This window comes from Anolis carolinensis, chromosome 4 (assembly GCF_035594765.1).
Source record: "Anolis carolinensis isolate JA03-04 chromosome 4, rAnoCar3.1.pri, whole genome shotgun sequence".
NCBI lineage: Eukaryota > Metazoa > Chordata > Lepidosauria > Squamata > Dactyloidae > Anolis > Anolis carolinensis.
Window position 1 is genome coordinate 97,302,617 of NC_085844.1, and position 19,871 is coordinate 97,322,487.

Genomic DNA, 19,871 nt, shown 5'->3' on the forward strand with positions numbered 1-19,871 from the left:
TATTTTACTCTTTTTGTTACTTGGTATCTACATAGTTCTGCCGATGATAGGGCCTTATTTTGTTTTATTCTTTGCTCACATTTTTGTGTTTTTTTCATTTACTCTGAGATCTCTCACTTCATATTGTTCAAGGGAATTCATGAAAAGAATCATAGTTTCCAGTGGATTTTCTAGTACAATCATCCACCAAAATTAAATTCAAACATCATCTGCAAAAGCCAGTGATTTTATAGATTATTCAAATTTTTAATATCTTCTTTTATCTTATTTTTCTTAATAGTACTTCTGAAGTAAGAAAAAAAAGAAGGGAGAAAAGTGGGACACGTTTATCTTGTTCCTTTTTCTATTTTACAAATATCAGTTAATTCTCTATTCACAATTTTGATTATTTGTGCACTTGGGCTGCCACTCCAACCCACTGAAGTTGTGGTTTCCATGTGAGCATCCATATGGCAGCCCTGTCCTCAGGAGGTGAGCAGGGGGATGTTCAGAGGTGGGAATGCTGCCTGTAGTTCCAAGTGAAACAGAAACTCATCATATGTAGAAAGAGAAGAAGTCAGTCCTGTGTACTGATTCACTAACCCTGTGGATTTGGATTTTCTTCTTCCTGTACACTGTGAATATCTGTTTCACGCGGTCAATGGAAGGGAGGTACTGGGAGAAACAGAAACACATGGCACACAGGAAGAGGTAGAGGAATCAGATCCGCCACATAAGTGACATTGTGGGCTCGGGTGGCTTCCTCCTCTTCTTCCTGCTTGAAGTGTCATTCTGTTTCACCATGTTTCACCCTCCCTTTGCTCGAGTGAAACAGATCTTCATGGTATACAAGAAGAGGAAAAGGTATTGGGATCCACAGGGTAAGTAAAGTGGCATATTGAATCAATTTCTCCTCTTCCCATTGGGATCATGACAGGTAGCCCACAGACCTCAGTAAGGCAGCTCATACCACTCCCACCCCCAGTAGATACGAGGGCTATCCACAAAGTAGGTTACGTTTTGGATTTTTAAAAGGACAAAGTATAGGAGAAATCATTTACCATATGCAGCTGAAAGACACATCCCAAAACTACAATCTCATGTAATCCCCATTGAAATGTAGGCACGTTTCATATAGATAAATGAGTTTGAAAAGGTCTGCCCCAGTAAATTTGCCCTCTCTCCTCCATTTCCAACAATGGGAGCGTGGCTGGCAGCGCGGCGTTTTGGCTACGCTGCAGGAAGGGAGAAGGGGGAAGGGCTGAGGACACAAGTGGGGAATTTACTGGAGCAGTACTTTTCAAACTCATTTATCTATATGAAACGTGCCTACATTTCAATGGGGATTACATGAGATTGTAGTTTTGGGATGTGTCTTTCAGCTGCATATGGTAAATGATTTCTCCTATATTTTGTCCTTTTTAAAATCCAAAACGTAACCTACTTTGTAGATAGCCCTCGTATATATGGTTTTTCAACTTTTGCTAGGGAGTTGTAGCCATGTCCCCTATGAAAGGAGAGAGATGATAAAAGCAAGTGTACAAAAAAACCCTCACACAAATTGAATCTGACAATATATAGAAATAAAAGCAGATTCAGGATCCATTCCAAAGTAGCAATACCTTGGACCTGCCTTGCATTTAGGTACCTAAGTAAATGGTCATACTCCAGTCATGAAGAAAAATAAACAAAGATTCTAATAGTAATTTGCATTTATTGATCAATAGGAAGTGTAAAATTTATTTACTCTCCAGCATAGATTCTAAATTGATTATTATCTCAGTCTGAATTCTGGAATTAAATCAATGCTGAAGGTCCAATTTAAGATACTGAATGAAGTTTAAATAAATTTCATTAAGCAAACTCTTTTTGTTAAATCACTAATTGAATTCTAAACTTAACTAATTTTAATTAGTTCCTAAGACTAGTTACAGCCACAACATCTGTGATGAACCATGGGCCTTGTAGTCCTGCTCAGGACATTGTAATTCCTGATGAAGATGAAAACTTGGGTTTTTTACCTTCCCAGTCTGATCTGGATTCCTCTCAGCCAGATCTTTCCCAGGCAGATCTGGGAACCTTGCACCTGCAAGAAAGTTGTGCCCCAGAAGTATGTCAAACAACCCCAGAGCCTACTTCTCCCGTGTTCTTGCGCCGGGAGTTTTGTAAACAACAGAGAAGTTTGGATTCAGCTTCGCGCAGGAGTGCGAGGATAGCAGCTAAGAATGTTGCCAATTAACACTGGTTCTCGTGAGAATCTTTAAGGAGTTTAACATCTGGTCTCAGAGTTTAGCTTTCGTTTCTGATTCCCAGAGAACCGCTTTGGTGAGAAAGTTGGACTCTATATAGGTGTTTTGCCCGCGTAGCAACTTCGCGGAGTCAATTCGTCAGCCTACGGAGCGAGTTGTGTCTGGACAGCGCGCTCCGGTTCAAGCCTCGCTCCTGCTCAAGCCTTGCCTTGCTATCCAGCCTTCGCCTTGCTTTCCAGCCTTGTTTATCTACGGACTTTGCCTAGTTTCCCAGGATCAATCCTTGCCTTGTTCCACGGATTTATCAAGTTATTCCACGGACCTTGTTCTTGTTCTTAGTTACCTTGTTCCACGTTCAAGATCAAGTTATTTCCTAGCCACGCTCAAGTTTTATGGACTAAAGGACCTTGTCATCTCCCCTCACTTTGCTTGGCAAAGTGAGTGTTTCGGTTATTGGATTACAACTTTGGACCTTAATATTTCATATTGGACATTATTTCTTTGGACTAATTTTGACCTTTCCTGAAAGGTCTGCTTCTGGACTATCTTTTACATTTGCTTTTACTAACTTTATATATTTCCTTAATAAAGATATTAGATAGATTCTGGCTTCTGCGTATGGTTATTGGTGCTCTGTAGCCTGGGTCGTGACAGTTTGACTCCGCCACCCTAAGCACCAATTAACCTTGGCCAGAATGTCTACCGGAACCGTACCCGGTGGGCAGCCACTGAGCTACACCATCAGCAAGGACGAAGTGGATCGCATCCGCGACAGACTCAACGCCCAGGATGGAGAAATAAAGGGCTTGCGGGAGCGCGGAATCCGCCTCCCGGCCATGGCGTTGCCTACCAAGTTTACTGGAGAAGCTTCCAAGGTTCATGTTTTCCGTCGCCAATGTCAAGCTTATCTAGAGGCCCGTGATGCCGAGTTTCCCCAAGAAGACATCAAAGTGGCATGGGTTTACAGTCTTCTAGACGGGCCAGCGGCCAACTGGGCGACGGCACTGTTCGACCAAGCCTCTCCACACCTAAGATCAGCGCAACATTTCTTGGACCACCTCAAGGAGACTTGGGGAATCGAGGACAATTTGGAGGCAGCCGGCCACAAACTCCGTCGCCTTTTCCAAGGAGACAGACCTATGTCTCAGTATATAGCCGAGTTCCGAGTGCTGGCCCACAACACCGGCTGGAACGATGTAGCCCTCAGAGGACAATTCCGGGAGGGTCTCAACATTGAAATGCTGGAAGAAATCTCCAAGGTGGATCCTCCCCAGACCCTCGAGGCACTCATTGATCAATGTTTACGGGCTGAAGTCATGATTGCCAACAGGAAACAGTGGGTTCGAGGCCAGGGCAGTAGAGCCGGGGCAAAACCCCCCGCTCCCGCCAGCGTTCAGCCACGTCCAGCGTGGAGACCCCCACCGCCAACCCCATACCCCAGAGGAGGCGAGGAGGTGCCGATGCAGTTGGGCAATGTGCGTCCCAGACTAGATGCCGCCGAGAAGGCCCGTCGTCAACGCTTAAACCTCTGTTGGTACTGCGGGAACGGGGGCCACTTCGCCAGAGAGTGCCCAGCCAAGGGGAAGCCTGCCGCCCGGCTTGCGGCGGCGTCCTCCACGGAGACGAAGACGTCTGAGCCGACTGGCACACAGCCGGCGGGGGAAGCCAACGACCGGGTGTAGAGAGGCTCGCCAACCCGGTCAAAAAATCCATTCAAGAGCCGCCAACCGGGGTCCTGTTCCTTCTCGTGGTCACATTATGGTCAGCAAAAAGGGGACCCGTCATGATCCACGCCATGATAGACTCTGGAGCTACCAACAACTTCATTGATAGAGAGTATGCCGACTCTCTGGGATTACAATATCATGATTTCAAGAATGCCCGTGTGGTGCAAGCCATAGACGGCCGCCCCCTCAAGACGGGCCCCGTAAGTCAATGGTCGGAACCCACCAGGATGTGGATAAGAGAACATATGGAAGAGATTTCCTTCTTTGTTACCGAGGTTCCCCATTTCCCTGTGATTTTGGGAATTCCATGGCTGACTCTCCACGACCCTAACATCTCCTGGTCCAACAGAGAACTGCAGTTTGCTTCACCGTACTGCCAAAACCATTGCCTCGTAGCCAAGGTATGCCATGCCACAGACACCGAGCCCATCATCACCTTGCCAAAGAAGTACTCCGAGTATTGGGATGTATTCAATGAGAAAGAAGCCGAGAAATTACCCCCACATAGACCTTATGACTGTGCCATTGACTTGGTGGAGGGGGCCCCGATCCCGCGAGGGCATCTCTACTCCCTGACTGAACCAGAGCAAGAAGCTCTCAGGGAATTCCTAGAGACAAACCTTCGCAAGGGATTCATCAGACCCTCTCAATCCCCAGCCGCCTCTCCAGTGATGTTTGTGAAGAAGAAGTCAGGGGAACTACGCTTGGTGGTGGACTACAGAGCATTGAACAATATCACCAAGCGGAACAGCTATCCCCTGCCCTTAATCTCGGATCTACTGGATCGGCTTCGAGGAGCCAAGGTTTACACCAAGCTGGATCTTCGGGGGGCTTACAACTTAGTTCGCATCAGGGAAGGGGACGAGTGGAAGACCGCCTTCCAGACCAAATTCGGATTATTCGAGTCCCGAGTTATGAATTTCGGTTTATGCGGAGCCCCCGCAACGTTCCAGCATTTTGTCAATGACATTTTTCAGGACTATCTGGACAGGTTCTTGATAATCTACCTGGACGATTTTTTGGTGTTTTCTAGATCACAATCAGAACATGAGAACCACGTCAAAATGGTGTTACAACGATTGCGGGATCATGGACTTTATGCCAAACTGGAAAAATGCGCCTTTGATCTACAAGAGGTAGATTTCCTTGGTTACCGCATCTCGCCTTTAGGGCTCTCCATGGATCCAGCCAAGGTTTCAGCAGTATTGGACTGGCGGGCGCCAACTAACAAGAAAGAGGTGCAGCGTTTCTTGGGGTTCGCGAATTATTACCGCAAGTTCATTCCAGATTTTGCCCACTGGTCTGACCCAATCACTAGCTGCATCCGTGGAAAACAGCCCTTCCGCTGGACTGATCAAGCAGAGAAAGGGTTCCAGCAACTAAAGAAATTATTCACGTCCCAGCCAATTCTACAGCACCCAGATCCTGGAACCCCTTTTGTTGTGCAAGCGGACGCCTCGGATGTGGCAATTGGGGCTGTACTCTTACAACCGGTGGGAGACCACCTTCATCCCTGTGCCTTTTACTCCCGTCAACTAACCACACCAGAGAAAAATTATACCATTTGGGAAAAAGAACTACTGGCCATAAAGGCAGCTTTTGAAACTTGGAGACATTGGCTAGAAGGGGCCAAATTTCCCATTGAAGTCCACACTGATCATCGTAATCTAGAACACCTAAGAACTGCCCGCAAACTAAACCAGAGGCAGCAACGTTGGGCTTTATTCTTTGAACGTTTCAACTTCCAGATCCATTATGTGACCCCAGCCCAAACCAAGCAAGCAGACGCCCTGTCACGTAAACCGGAATACGCTGCAGGACGCAAGGAGACCTTTGAATCCCAACTGCTACAACCCGAGAACTTTGCCACGCTCACGGTGGGGAACACCAAATCCATTCCCATTGGTTCAACTTCCCCTACTCCAGGACCCATCTGTGCTCAAGAAATCAGGGCTAGTCAGCAAGCAGATGCCTGGGCGCAGGACCAACTTCGCCAAGGTCTGCATTTTCCCTTTTCGCTTAAAGATGGGCTGCTCTGCTATAGAAATCATGTTTATATCCCACCCGGACCGGGCAGGGAAAAAGCGCTTCGCCTGTGTCATGACTGCAAACCAGCAGGACACTTCGGACTATTTAAAACTATGCATTTGATCCTAAGGGATTTTTGGTGGCCCAAGATCCGCAAGGATGTAGAGAAATATGTCAACACCTGCCCAGTATGCCAGCGCTCCAAGATACGAAGGGAAAAGCCCTCAGGGCTTTTACACCCCCTTCCTACCCCATCTCGCCCATGGGAAATAATTTCCGCGGATTTCATCACTGACCTACCACCTTCCTGTGGATTCACCACGATCTTAGTGGTGGTGGACCTTTTCACCAAGTTAGCCCATTTCATTCCCTGCGAAGGCCTCCCCACGGCCAAAGAAACTGCGGATCTATTTCTTCAACATGTTTTCAGACTACATGGATTGCCCAAGAGTTTAGTCACAGACCGTGGATCTCAATTCACCTCTCGTTTTTGGAAGGCACTACAAAAACTATTGGGCATAGACTCTCGCTTATCTTCAGCTCATCATCCCCAAACCGATGGGCAAACGGAGCGCACCAATGCCACTTTGGAGCAGTATCTTCGCTGTTATGTAAACTACCAACAGGACAATTGGGCTTCTCTGTTACCACTGTCTGAGTTTGCCTACAATAATGGAGTTCAAGCTTCTACAAAAGAAACGCCGTTCTTTGCAAACTACGGCTTCCATCCACGTTTCTTTCCCCCTGTCATTGAAACTTCAGAAGTTCCCGCAGCAGAGGATTGGCTGCAGGAACTCACAGCGGTGCAACTACTTTTGCTCCAGCAACTGGACCAAGCCAAGGAGGACTATAAACGCCACGCTGACAAACACCGCCAGCCGGGCCCCGAAATCAAGGTAGGAGATCGGGTTTTTCTGTCCACTCGCTTTCTGCCCTCCCACCGCCCATGCCGGAAGTTAGATGCCCGCTTCATTGGCCCCTATCCAGTGGTGGCGCAATTAAACCCCGTGACTTTCAAACTCCAACTTCCGCGTTCAATGCGCATTCACCCAGTGTTTCACCGTTCCCTGCTCCTTCCGGCGGATGGTGTGCGTCCTGATACAGACCAACCGGCCCCCCCTCCTGTTTTGATGAATGGGGAGGAGGAGTTCGAGGTTGAGGACATTTTGGATTCTCGCTTTCATCGCCGCCGCCTACAATATCTCATTGACTGGGTGGGTTTTGGCCCTGAGGAACGCTCTTGGGAAGACGCCTCCACAGTCCATGCTCCTGATCTAACCCGTCGCTTCCATCTGACCTATCCCACCAAACCGCGACCTCGCGCCTCGGGGAGAGGACCCCAGTTTGGGAGGGGCCCTGAGGAGGGGGATAGTGTGATGAACCATGGGCCTTGTAGTCCTGCTCAGGACATTGTAATTCCTGATGAAGATGAAAACTTGGGTTTTTTACCTTCCCAGTCTGATCTGGATTCCTCTCAGCCAGATCTTTCCCAGGCAGATCTGGGAACCTTGCACCTGCAAGAAAGTTGTGCCCCAGAAGTATGTCAAACAACCCCAGAGCCTACTTCTCCCGTGTTCTTGCGCCGGGAGTTTTGTAAACAACAGAGAAGTTTGGATTCAGCTTCGCGCAGGAGTGCGAGGATAGCAGCTAAGAATGTTGCCAATTAACACTGGTTCTCGTGAGAATCTTTAAGGAGTTTAACATCTGGTCTCAGAGTTTAGCTTTCGTTTCTGATTCCCAGAGAACCGCTTTGGTGAGAAAGTTGGACTCTATATAGGTGTTTTGCCCGCGTAGCAACTTCGCGGAGTCAATTCGTCAGCCTACGGAGCGAGTTGTGTCTGGACAGCGCGCTCCGGTTCAAGCCTCGCTCCTGCTCAAGCCTTGCCTTGCTATCCAGCCTTCGCCTTGCTTTCCAGCCTTGTTTATCTACGGACTTTGCCTAGTTTCCCAGGATCAATCCTTGCCTTGTTCCACGGATTTATCAAGTTATTCCACGGACCTTGTTCTTGTTCTTAGTTACCTTGTTCCACGTTCAAGATCAAGTTATTTCCTAGCCACGCTCAAGTTTTATGGACTAAAGGACCTTGTCATCTCCCCTCACTTTGCTTGGCAAAGTGAGTGTTTCGGTTATTGGATTACAACTTTGGACCTTAATATTTCATATTGGACATTATTTCTTTGGACTAATTTTGACCTTTCCTGAAAGGTCTGCTTCTGGACTATCTTTTACATTTGCTTTTACTAACTTTATATATTTCCTTAATAAAGATATTAGATAGATTCTGGCTTCTGCGTATGGTTATTGGTGCTCTGTAGCCTGGGTCGTGACAACATCCTATAAACATTCACATGCCCTTGTTACTGTGCTTGCAACTCCACAGATTTCTCTATTACTTAATTTTGAGGCCTTACTTTCATGCAATTACCCCATAATACTGCAGGCATGATCAACAGGATTGAACTAGTATACAAGCTAGATCAACAGGATTTGTACATATGCAACTGAAAGGGAGACCATGTGTCTCTTTATTCTAAACTGCAAAATACTATTAAGCGAGGTATGTGTATTCAGATGGGATTAGCCTCACCAAAGAGAAAATCCAAGACCAACTTGTTTTTTGGCTTGGGTTGTTACATTTTGAAAGTTGGATATATTAGGATGGACCTTTTTCCCTCCTCAGTGTTTGAATGAGGAACTATTGAATGGACTGGTTTGCAAATGATTTCTTTCTTACAGCCAGACCTCATGCTATTTGTTAGTGCTAGACAATGTTAGCCTGCTGTCACACCACACTGTCACAACCTTGCTTCAAATGTCACATTAGCAAAGTCAGACAAGAACTGCTTTGTATTAGAACATTTTTATGCTGACCTTTTGAGCAGCCCAAATGACAGGAAAAGCTTTCCTTCCCCACAGCTGTGCACAGGGTGTTCATATTTTCACAATGAAAAGCAACAAACCTTAATTCTGAAGGGCTACTGAAATGCTATATAAAATCTACAGAAACTAAAATTAAGCAAATTAGACTGCAATTCCACACATATCTGAGAGCAAGCTCCCTGGAGATCAATAGTGTTTATTTCTCAGCAGAGGTACAGGAGGTTGGTGTTAATGTTTTTAGAATTTGGTCATGGTCTTTCAAGGCAGACTTTCCTAATTCAGAACGATACTTTTAATTTCTATTTTAAGTTATGTGATCTGTCTGCATGGTGTAGAGTTTCAGTAAGAAACTTGGGGGTGGGTTGTTAGAAAAATGTAATCCCACTTGATACTTTGGATTAGCACATATGTGTTAAAATATTCCACTCATTCACTCATAGGGCAAGCAATCTACTCCCCCTATTGTCTGCTAAGTGCACTTATGCAAGTTTCCATAGCAGATTACTTGAGTGGGGCATTCTGTGCTGGCTAGAAGTTGCCTCTGAAATTTCCATGATTAATCCGTACTTCAGAGACCATTATTTCCACAAATAACACAGCAGGCAGAACCTAACTGAACCAAATCTCTTTCTGGCAGAGACAAATTTTCTGGAATCGTACTGAACAGTTCTGTAAGCTGTTCCATCTTTTCCCCCTTTGCATTTGTATTAGCATATTGATTCATTTGTACCTATTTTCTCGAGACAACTTGAATGGACTTGTTATATATGCTAATCCATGAATAGTCCATCTATGATGGCACTTTCATTCTTTGGTGTTGAACAATCAACGGTGTAATAGATTGGGATCCACTGGTATTCTCTGTAACTTATTTCCCTTGACTCTTTATATTTGTCTTTTGCATGAGTTATGTTCTTGTGGTGCTCATTTCTTTGACTTAAGCACTTCTACCTTTTTACGAGATTTTACATATTAGGTAATAGTGGAAGAACACAGTAAAATGAGTATTTTCCTGCATTTAGCAATATTTGAAAAAGTAGTTGAGTTCATTTGCTTTGTAGAAATAAATGAGAGCTGAAAAAGAGGAAAAAAATGCTAATAAAAGTGAGGTGGATTACATGAAATCACATCAAGCCTCTCCAAATTGCCCCTACACAATAATTCAGTCTGTTCTCTTTACTTCCAAAATATTCCTAGGAGTTATTCAAGAAAGTGAAAAGGAGAACAGCAATTAAGATTGTTTTATTCATGCATGTTTTACTGTGTTCGTGACTACAGCATCAAGAACAGCTTGTATATGTGTGTTGGGTATTACAGACTGAATGCTACAAGCCAAACTCCATGTCATTTCGATCACAATGCTCTCAAGGAGAAATGATTCACAGGTTAACCTGGTAGTCATGTGCAGAAAAGGCAATAAAAGTTCCTGCATGTAAGAAGCCATGCTAATTATTCTGTATGCATTGAAAGTAAAATCTTCTCAAGACTATAAATTCTTTTGGGTTTTAACTCGTACTAATTAGAGCCCATTCATGATATACCAATACATCAGGTTTGAGCTCAGGGGATGATGGGGTGCAGAGTGGATTCCAAAATTCATCATCCCGGTCTCACCTCCTTCTCCAGACTGTATTCCCATGCGGAGAATCAGCACTGGTCAAGAAACACTCCAGCAGGCGAAGGGGTCAGTTGAAAATCAACTGTTGTTAAACTTTATTTACATATCTATTTAGAGTTGCATTTCTCGGCTTCAGAGCATAGCATTCATAGTCCATCTTCAGCGAATGCTCAACGCCGAACACACAGATAAGATAAAACACATTCCTCAGTCCGGAGGAAGTTCCGACCCCCAAAGGCCGGAAGTCATGCCTGATAGGTCATAGCAATCACAACAGGCTGTCAGTCAAAACTAGCCTGCTGTTAACTGTTTCATTACTGAAAAATACACTCTTGCTCAACAGCAGAAAACACTTGATTTACATTTCATACACATACAACCATAATCCAACATAAATGGCAGTGTGGACTCAGATAACTCAGTTCAAAGCAGATATTGTGGATTTTCTGCCTTGATATTCTGGCGGTGTGGAAAGGGCTCTAAGAACATCAGTTTTCTGCAGCTGCATATAATGTAAATGCAATGGCAACTTTTTCTAAAGTACCTTTAGAAGCAGACAACCTACAGCAGAGATGTGGCAGGCAGGCAGGGAATACAATGCAGTTCAGACTGCATTATATAGCAGTGGAATTCAAGTCTTTTGTCATCTGACACTAACACTTTCCCCTTATATTTTGTTTTCTGACACTCCAACAAAAAAGCTTATCCAATGTCACTATAAGCAATAACTTGCCATTGATTATAACTAGTGCATTTGCAGAGAAAATAGCAAAGAAAGATTTATAACAGACTATGGCATACCAGAAAGTACAAAATAGTAAGGACAAATTTTACTACATTTTTTTAATCCTGATCTATTTCCCAAATCACCTATTAACAAGAATTCCTGTGTTGGTGTGGGGTTAATTTCTACCTGAACTCCAGCACAAATCTCTTAATTTCCTGAAGCCCCTCAAGCCCCCCCCCCTTCCCAGCTACATACCTGCAGCTCAACCAGAAAGATGCCATAACATGGGCTGACAAAGTGTAAGACACGAGAAATCTCCTTGTGGAGGGGAGATTAAGGTCCATATCTGCTCCTTTTCAATGTGCTAGTTTCCTGCAAACTATCGTACTGTTTTTGTAATTCATCATCAGTGCATGCATCTTTAATTAAATTTCAAAAAGCAATTTTCATGTTTTTTTAAAAGTGAAACAGTCAGTTAAAATTTTTTTACTAGAACAGCTATTCTTATTTTGTAAACTCTAAATATTGCTTAGCTTACCTTAGTTATAGGGGGTGGGAAATAAGGATTCAGCGATTTTTATTTCTCTCTTTAATAAGGTTTATCAATCTTTGTCTGTACTTAGATCACATATATGACACCATTTAAAAAAAACAAAACATCACAATATTAAAGCCAAGTATTTCAAAAAAATGTACCCCCCCCCACCCCACGTAAAAGAAATAAAATAAAAAATGGAAAGTTTATTATTTCTGGGCTTATTGCCCCATTTTATTACCACTTTTTCAGTGAAGTTCCTTTCATACCACAATACCGTGAGAGACATCTATTAGAGCAAATGCTACGTGCTTAGCTATTTACCATCGTAACAATATAAAGGTATGAATAATGAAATATCCACCACCTACCTTGGAACTGTGTAAATTTGATGGTCCCCATTCTCTCTCCATTTCTGAACATAACTTGACCCTAAATAAAGTAAATAGATACCTTATAATAATTTTATGATACCATTATGATGTTTCAGTTTACTCTAAATAACAGTGACATTAAATATATAATTCAAACTTCTCACTGATTAAAATATATATTTGAAATTGAAGTAAATTTAGAGTTACAGAACTAATTTTACAATATAACCCAATATTTGTTCTGCACAGGGTACTATTAGCATAGATATATATTTACAACTACTGACAGAAATTACTCTTATTTTCACTCACTTCCAATCCTATCTCTGGAAAGATCTATCTTTCCCTAGACATCCAATCTTAATATGTAAATAAAATAAATTCTTACGAAGTTTAAACTAATTACCATTCGCATTCTGGGAATATATTCTTACAAATCATTTTACAGCAATTCCATTGCTGTCAAGGAACTAAGAAAGGTATGACTTGTACACTATTACACTGAAAGCACCCAGGAAACAGAGGCTTTTTTTACTATAAACCATAAGTACATGACAATTAGTTAAGTTCAGATCAGTGTGAGGAATTTTTCTTTGAGTTCTGACTAGGCTAAGCAGATAGTCAGGCTAGGTCAATTTGAGGAAAAGGTAAGTAAATTCCATATATACCTGGCTCAACTGAAAGTGCATGTACATGCACATACACACTATTCAGATCCTAACTTCCTTTGCGTATATGTCCACATCTATGGCCTGGGGCTTTCTGCCTCCCTCTTCCCTCTGCATCCTTCAGTGTCCACTAAAAAATCTGATTCCATGGGTTGGAATCCTTGGGAATGATATAAATTGTGTTTTTTTAAATCATCTGATGTGGTGGACTACCATTTCCTCTGGGATGAAAAATACAGATATTCAACCCAGAAAATAAATAGTATAAATACAGACTTTCATGCATTATCTGTAGGGCTACTGGAATTATTTCATTGCTTGTCCCTACCTAATTTCACACATTGCATACAAAATACATTTATTTCTATTCTACATTTCATTTGCCGAGTGCTGCATGATGATTCCTAGTAGTTTTCTTATCAAGTACTGGTGTGCCATGGCTTTGCGTAATTTCAGGAAAGCTACAATGCCTACACACTATAGACAGACACACAATGGTTTTACATGGACAAAATATGAAGAAAAAAACCAAATATATAACACTCAAAGAGAAGTGATTAGCAATAGCTTCTTTTTGATTCAATGGCAACAATTGTAACTATGGGATTTTCTCTAGTGATTTTAGAATCATCTTGAAATTTAGTTCTGGCATTAGTTTGCAATGCAATATTCAAACCTTGATACATATTTTGTTTTACTTTTCCATGAATTGGATGCAATGTCACAATCAGACCATTGTTTTTTTAAAAAAATTAAACATTTTGAAAATATACATTGTATATGGATTTTGAAAATATACATTGCCAATTAAAAACAATTATGAGCTGTAAATGTAGAGAATTACAACATAAACCAGGAGAATCAGCATATAGAAACCAAAGTTTGAAGTTGTTTTTCAAATGGAGGTTCTTCAGTTTGACTAGGGCTTTGTCTACTCTGTTCTATAAACACTTAATTCATTTGCTGCTTTTCCATCACATTTTAAAGACAATGTATAGTATTTCACAACAACAAAAGATACCTGCTGTAAAATCCAACATATAAAATACACGTGGTACTATTTTGTTGTCATATTGTTTGATTTTATTGAATTTTCTAGATTTTAACACTGTGATATTATAAACTGTGGGGGGGATTGTGAATTTTGCACAGATTATAGCATTTTATGTTTACAAAACAGCATTTTCTTCCTAGAAATAATATTGCTGTGCATAAATAATGTTTTCTCTACATAGAAAATTCTGTTTTGTGAACAAAAATACCCCGTGAAAACTTTGTGCAGAATACATCCCGAACTGTAGATACTCTTCCACAAAAATCCATCTTTATTATGTTGGTGAGAAAATTACTAAAAGTTATCTTTTGAGAATGAAATTGACAAAGAATTTAATTCCTAGTGTAGATGTTTAAAATCTATGCAGTCTGAAGTGGGATTGTCTAGAAAGCAGATTGTTGATTCTGTATAATATATAGATTAGCTCCTATGTCAATGGAAGATCCTTGCTGTTGTTAATACATTTATCATTTTATTCATCTACATACTAATTAGCTAGCACATTTATGGGTTTGACATTTGTGGATTTGATTATTCATGAATTTTATTAAAATATACTCTCAGGGAATCTCTAGAGGTTGTGTGACCTCCAATGTGACAAAGAAGTTGACAATAGAGAAGTTGGCTGTAGAGTCATGTTGGAGCTTAGAGGATCCAAGAGAAGTGTTCTCTAAAGTTAAAATACAGTGTTTTCTTTATTTGTGGTTTTTCCACTTTCATGAGGCCCTGCACCCTTACCTCCAATTAATGTGGTGGACTGACCATATAACTAAGAAATATATGTCTGTTCAGTATCTTAGCGTTCATAGCTATAAGAAGAAGAAAGATTCCACCTCTAATACTAGTAATTGATGATACTTAATATGAAACAATAATCTGACAATATCCAGTTCTAGACAGAGTGAGTGTAGTGAAATGTTCAGATGAATTTTTCTCCACTTGTGCTAACATTTATAAAGATAATTCATAACTGTATAACATCTAATGCATATAATTGGTGTTTAAATTAGATCACACTGCATCTCTATTTTCCAAATGAATCAACAGGAACCATGGAATACTATTTAGTATGTCTAAGAACACAACTAGGAACTCTGTGTGCTACTATTAATGATGTCTGATCAAATTGTATGTAATTAAATAAACATGAGATACCTGCAACGACAAAGACATTATCTGCATGTTGATTATTTCAGATTATGAAATTCTATATAGATGAGGCACCAAATTGGCAGTGTGTCTTTGGTGAACAAAAAGAATTTAATTTTGGAAAATTGTCTTCAAATATTTGGGACAATTTATAGGGGGGAGATATATCCTGGCACTGAATCCACAGCTAGAAAATCAATTTATTTTAGTCTCTGCTAGGACTACAAATCTGTACAATGTGAGGTTATTTTCACTTTCCACAGACAGCCTATATGTATTTGCCCATTAAGAACTGTTAAAGGGATCACAGGATTACTCTTTCCCCTGTGTGCCATCTGGGAGATCTTATCTGATATCCTAATGCTACACTTCAAAGCAATGCAAGATAGGAGCAATGTACATAAGGATGTCAAGACACTGGGAAAGCAAACTGGACATTGACAGTATATGTTGGAGTGGGGAAAAAGAAAATGTCACAGGGTAGCTATTTTCAGCAGCACTCCTGCTTTTTTAACCTTAGCAAGACATCAGTAAAATAATTTAGTCATAGCTGTAGTTGTTCCTCCTTTGTGTTCCTCAGAAAAGGACTTTACATAAGCAAAGCAAAGCAAAGCAAAGCAAAGATCCTGTGTTGTAATAGTTTGTACAGAAGAAAATTGTCTGATTGCACTCATCATCCAGGGCCAAAAAGTGGCACTCTTACTGCTAATGTGTGATTCACTCGGTCAATGAAGAAGATTAGCATAGGCCAAGCGTGGAAACAAACACTCAAGAAGCCATTAAACAATTATGGGTGTGTACATTTCCTGTTGTTTCCTCTCAGTTTCCAACAAGCGGAAGATTGGCATTATCTTAAGAACAACATTAATCTTAATGTTCCCATGATAATAGTTAATGCATCTCAGTTGATCACTATTGATAAACCATTAATTTATGTATTTTTTCTGTGTCCATTTATGCTACTATCCTTGCAATTAAGTAGAACATATGTGGTTTATTCTACACTGGATGAATAACTACTCTGCTTTGTCTAAAAGGTCTAGTCATCTTTGCATTCTTTGCCTATACACTATAATTGCTCTTGCATTAAGCTTCTCATTTTGAGCTGGATGTCATAGACACACATTAGGGCAGTTAAGTGAGAGGTTTTTTTACAGTATTTGAGTGCCCTAACAAACTACAAAACCCAGGAATCCACAGGATGGAACCATGGCAGTACAACAGATTATTGCTTACATTGTGACGGGGACCTCCACAATGTAAGCACAATCGCAGCACTGTGTTTTAAAACCGTTGCATGTCACTTGGAGACCTGACCTGAAGTGGAAGTATGTAATGTGACTGGTAACTGTTCACACATTTTTATTTATGGTGAAGCTAATTTCTCATGTCTCTTCTGAGGAAATGCAGTTTTACTTCTTTCAGCTTCATGTTCTATTAACTGCATTCCATACCATGAAGGACTTAAGAGACTCCTAAGGACAGCTTGACCTAATCTTATTTCCCCATTATAGTTTTGTCGAGCCATGGCACCTCCTCCCCAATGTATGGACAATAAATAGACTGCAAGCAAGATATATGATTTTTTTCTTTATTTTTTAAACATTTTCCACAGCTCCAAATTTGGACAATATTGAAATCGTTAGGACCTATACTCTAAAACTCTATTAAAGCTAACCCTTTAATAAATGTATCACATTGATATTCTATGTGTAAATTGTATCATTTGTATACTGTGTCAATTTTTAAATGTATAAAATTGTTGCACCCCTAGGCTGCAGAGACACCTCAAAACCACACTAGAGCCCAGACTATAATCAATGCAAGCTGTTTATTGAAGAATATATGTAAGCAAAAGCAAATCAAAGTTCAAAGTAAATGAAGCAAGGCTTCAGTCCACAAGGTACGCGATACTTGAGAATCTTGAAGCAAGAGTCCATGAAAACCACACACAAGAATAAACTTCAAACAAGGTAATCAAAATTAGTCCAAGGAACAGGATCAAAAACTGAAACGAAGAGCAGGATATTTAACTTGAATAAGGGATTCAAATTGCAAGGTTTTCAGTGAGATGACTTGATAATCCAAAATCCCCAGGACCAAAGACAAGAACTGGACAAAACTCAAGATGCAAGGCTTACAGGAATTTGGCATGGAAGTCCAAAGGTAACTTGAATCCATGAAGCATGAAACGAGTTCATGAAGCAGGATTAAACCTCTCAAAGAGCAATGTTACCACCTCTGAAATCTCTTTCAGAAGCAGCTCCTCTTAAAGCTAGATTCATGGTCTCCTTCTGTGGGAAGTTTGCTCAAAACCCTTTCTCATTAGCAACTGTCTGCTCCTTTGCAAAACCTCCCTTTCTTGTCTCTGTTGACCTATTGCTTTCTTTTTTTTCAACCTCATTACTCTTATCATGACTGGATAACTCAACCTTGACTCTCCCAAGGAATGCGGTTCAAGCTGCATGCTTGGAACCATTGTATGCCTGCTCCCAGAATCCTCAGGAACAAGAGCCTCATCTAACTCTGGCTGTACAAAATCCTTTACTTCGGGCTGCATGGGAATCCTAGGCTCCAACCCAGATTCATCTGACAGGTCGGGTGCAGGTACAATCACAGGCTGAATAGGCCCAGCCTCAGGCTCACCTGACATTAACTTTTAGGAATAGGCAGCCAATCCCCTGGTTATCTTTTGAGCCTTGCATTTTTTTTTGTTTCAACAGAGCTGGGCACTTGAGTTAATCAAGGTTTATCCAGGTTTATCCCTCCCAAGGGCATCAATTGGACCTTCAAACTGTTGAACCACCACCTGTCCTTCTTCCCGCCATGGGAATCTCCTCCTGCAGGCTGTGATGTCAGGGAACCCTCAGCCAATCCTGGCACAGATCCTAGCTGGCCTCTCTTTTTGGCCAATCAGGGGAGGGAGCAGGAAGTCAGAACTGCAAAAATGTCATGTATTTTTCTGTGTGTTTATGCTTGTACCTTTTGAAGTGCCTTGCTTGTACTTGCATCCTATTTGGCCAAATCATAATAAACCCCTGTAGCTTTGTCTACAACCCAGAGCGCTTGTCTTTATTACCTTCATTAGAAACTTGAATGAAACAGTTTGTCACTCTACTTAAAATAAAAAACAAGTATACATCAATACTTGCCAGTATTAATTTCCTCATGATAGCTCTCATAGTATATAATATGCCATGTATGTTCATGCCTTTGCAAAGATCCTCATATTTCCATGTCAGATGTATATGTTTAATTGGAAAGAGAATGTCTTAAATCTTCTCTTATCAAGTGATTTCCATCTGCAAATCATTGTGCATTCACATTAGCTAGTAGACAAATATTTTTAAGTATAATATTTAGTCCTGCCCAGAGAACCCATACCTTATTATGCTGAGCTGATTTTACAGATAGGACTAACTACATTACTCCAAACATCGTTTTAGACATTACATCAAGAAGATTTATTACATTTTCCCTTACGAATAGCATATGCAAATAGAAAAAGCAAGTCAAAAGAACTATCTATGGCAAGAGGAGTTGATGTATGTGTGATGGAATTACTGGGGCAAGCCATTAAACATGCTAAGGTGCTTTTTTAATTAGAAAAAGATCAACACATGGAAAAACAATGGATAGGCTGTCAATGAAAATGATCATGGTAGATATACTGTGGAGAAAATCAAAATACTTCTTATGTCTTATAATACCAGAATGTGAGGGTATGCAGTAAAATGACTGATGAGTTTAGGTCTGGCAAAGGAAACCATTACTTCATGCAGCCATAATTAAGGCACATTTCACTACCACAAATTATGACCCATTTTAGATGGCTGTTATCTGAGACAAATGATAGAAGGTTTAGTTTTGTAACTAAAAAGTCAATCTACTGCTGGAATAATATGTTATGAAGAAATACTTATATTCTTATGCCCATGACAGAAGAATATTTGCCAGAAGTTGATCCACAGACAAAGTTCAGAATTAATTCCCACCCTTTAGGCTCTGTCTTCTAATTGCCATTCCTATATCCCCATAGGATTAGGAAAAAAATTAAGTGGTACATCAAAGTTTTATTTCATTTGTCATCAAAACAGGAGGGTTTCAGTGTATAGGTGAGTAGCATACAATAAATAGCAAGAGGGACTGAAATGATCGCAAAAGGTAGATATGCCTGGATAGAAAAGTTGAGGGTACAAAGTAGAAAAATGACTGTGAACACAGGAGCAGGAAAATGAGTATGGACATGAAGGCATATCCTATGGGACACTGAGAAAAGGATAGGAAAGTATGACCATAATAAAGAAATGGGGCAAGGGGGGGGGGGGGCTAGGCAGGGACAGGGTATTGGATCTCTGAGATTTAACACCAAATCACAGGCAGACAAATCTTCAATAGAAGTATATCCGCTCCTTCTTCTCCTCCTCCTCCAATTCAGAACATCTCCTCCTTTGTAGGCAAAAGTGTGCATCACCGGTCATATGTATATTAAATGAGCAATAGCCATTGTTACCTTGTGTGCCCATACCAGAAAAGGAAGTTTCCCTATTAACTATGCATTATGATTTATTGCTCCCCACCACTGCTCTATGGCATAAACATCTCTGCTTGCCCTGCCAAAACAAAGGGGAAACTACATCACATTGTATCAATCCAAAAGAACAATGTAACAAATGTGTATTTTTCTAACTTGTACAGGCACCTTTTCCATGTGCTTTTCAGATTAAAGCACCATAATTATGTAGATCAGCAGTTCTCAAAGTGTGCTCCATGGAGCCCCTGGGGCTCCACAAAGCATCCTGAGGAGCTTTGCAGTTCCCTCCCTCTTCCTCTTCCTTCCTCCTCCCCTTCAAGTATTTCCTCCTCTTTCCTGCTCCTCTCC

At 41.1% G+C, this 19,871-nt stretch overlaps 1 protein-coding gene across 2 annotated transcripts in view; it reads right to left on the reverse strand.

The window, feature by feature from the left end:
- gabbr2 (gamma-aminobutyric acid type B receptor subunit 2) overlaps positions 1 to 19,871 on the reverse strand; it is a 444,511-nt gene that overhangs the window by 187,491 nt on the left and 237,149 nt on the right. For both annotated transcript variants that reach the window (XM_003219823.4, XM_062980838.1), the window contains exon 8: positions 12,116 to 12,176. In XM_003219823.4, coding sequence (XP_003219871.2) covers positions 12,116 to 12,176 — 61 coding nt within the window. The remainder of the gene's footprint in view (positions 1 to 12,115; positions 12,177 to 19,871) is intronic.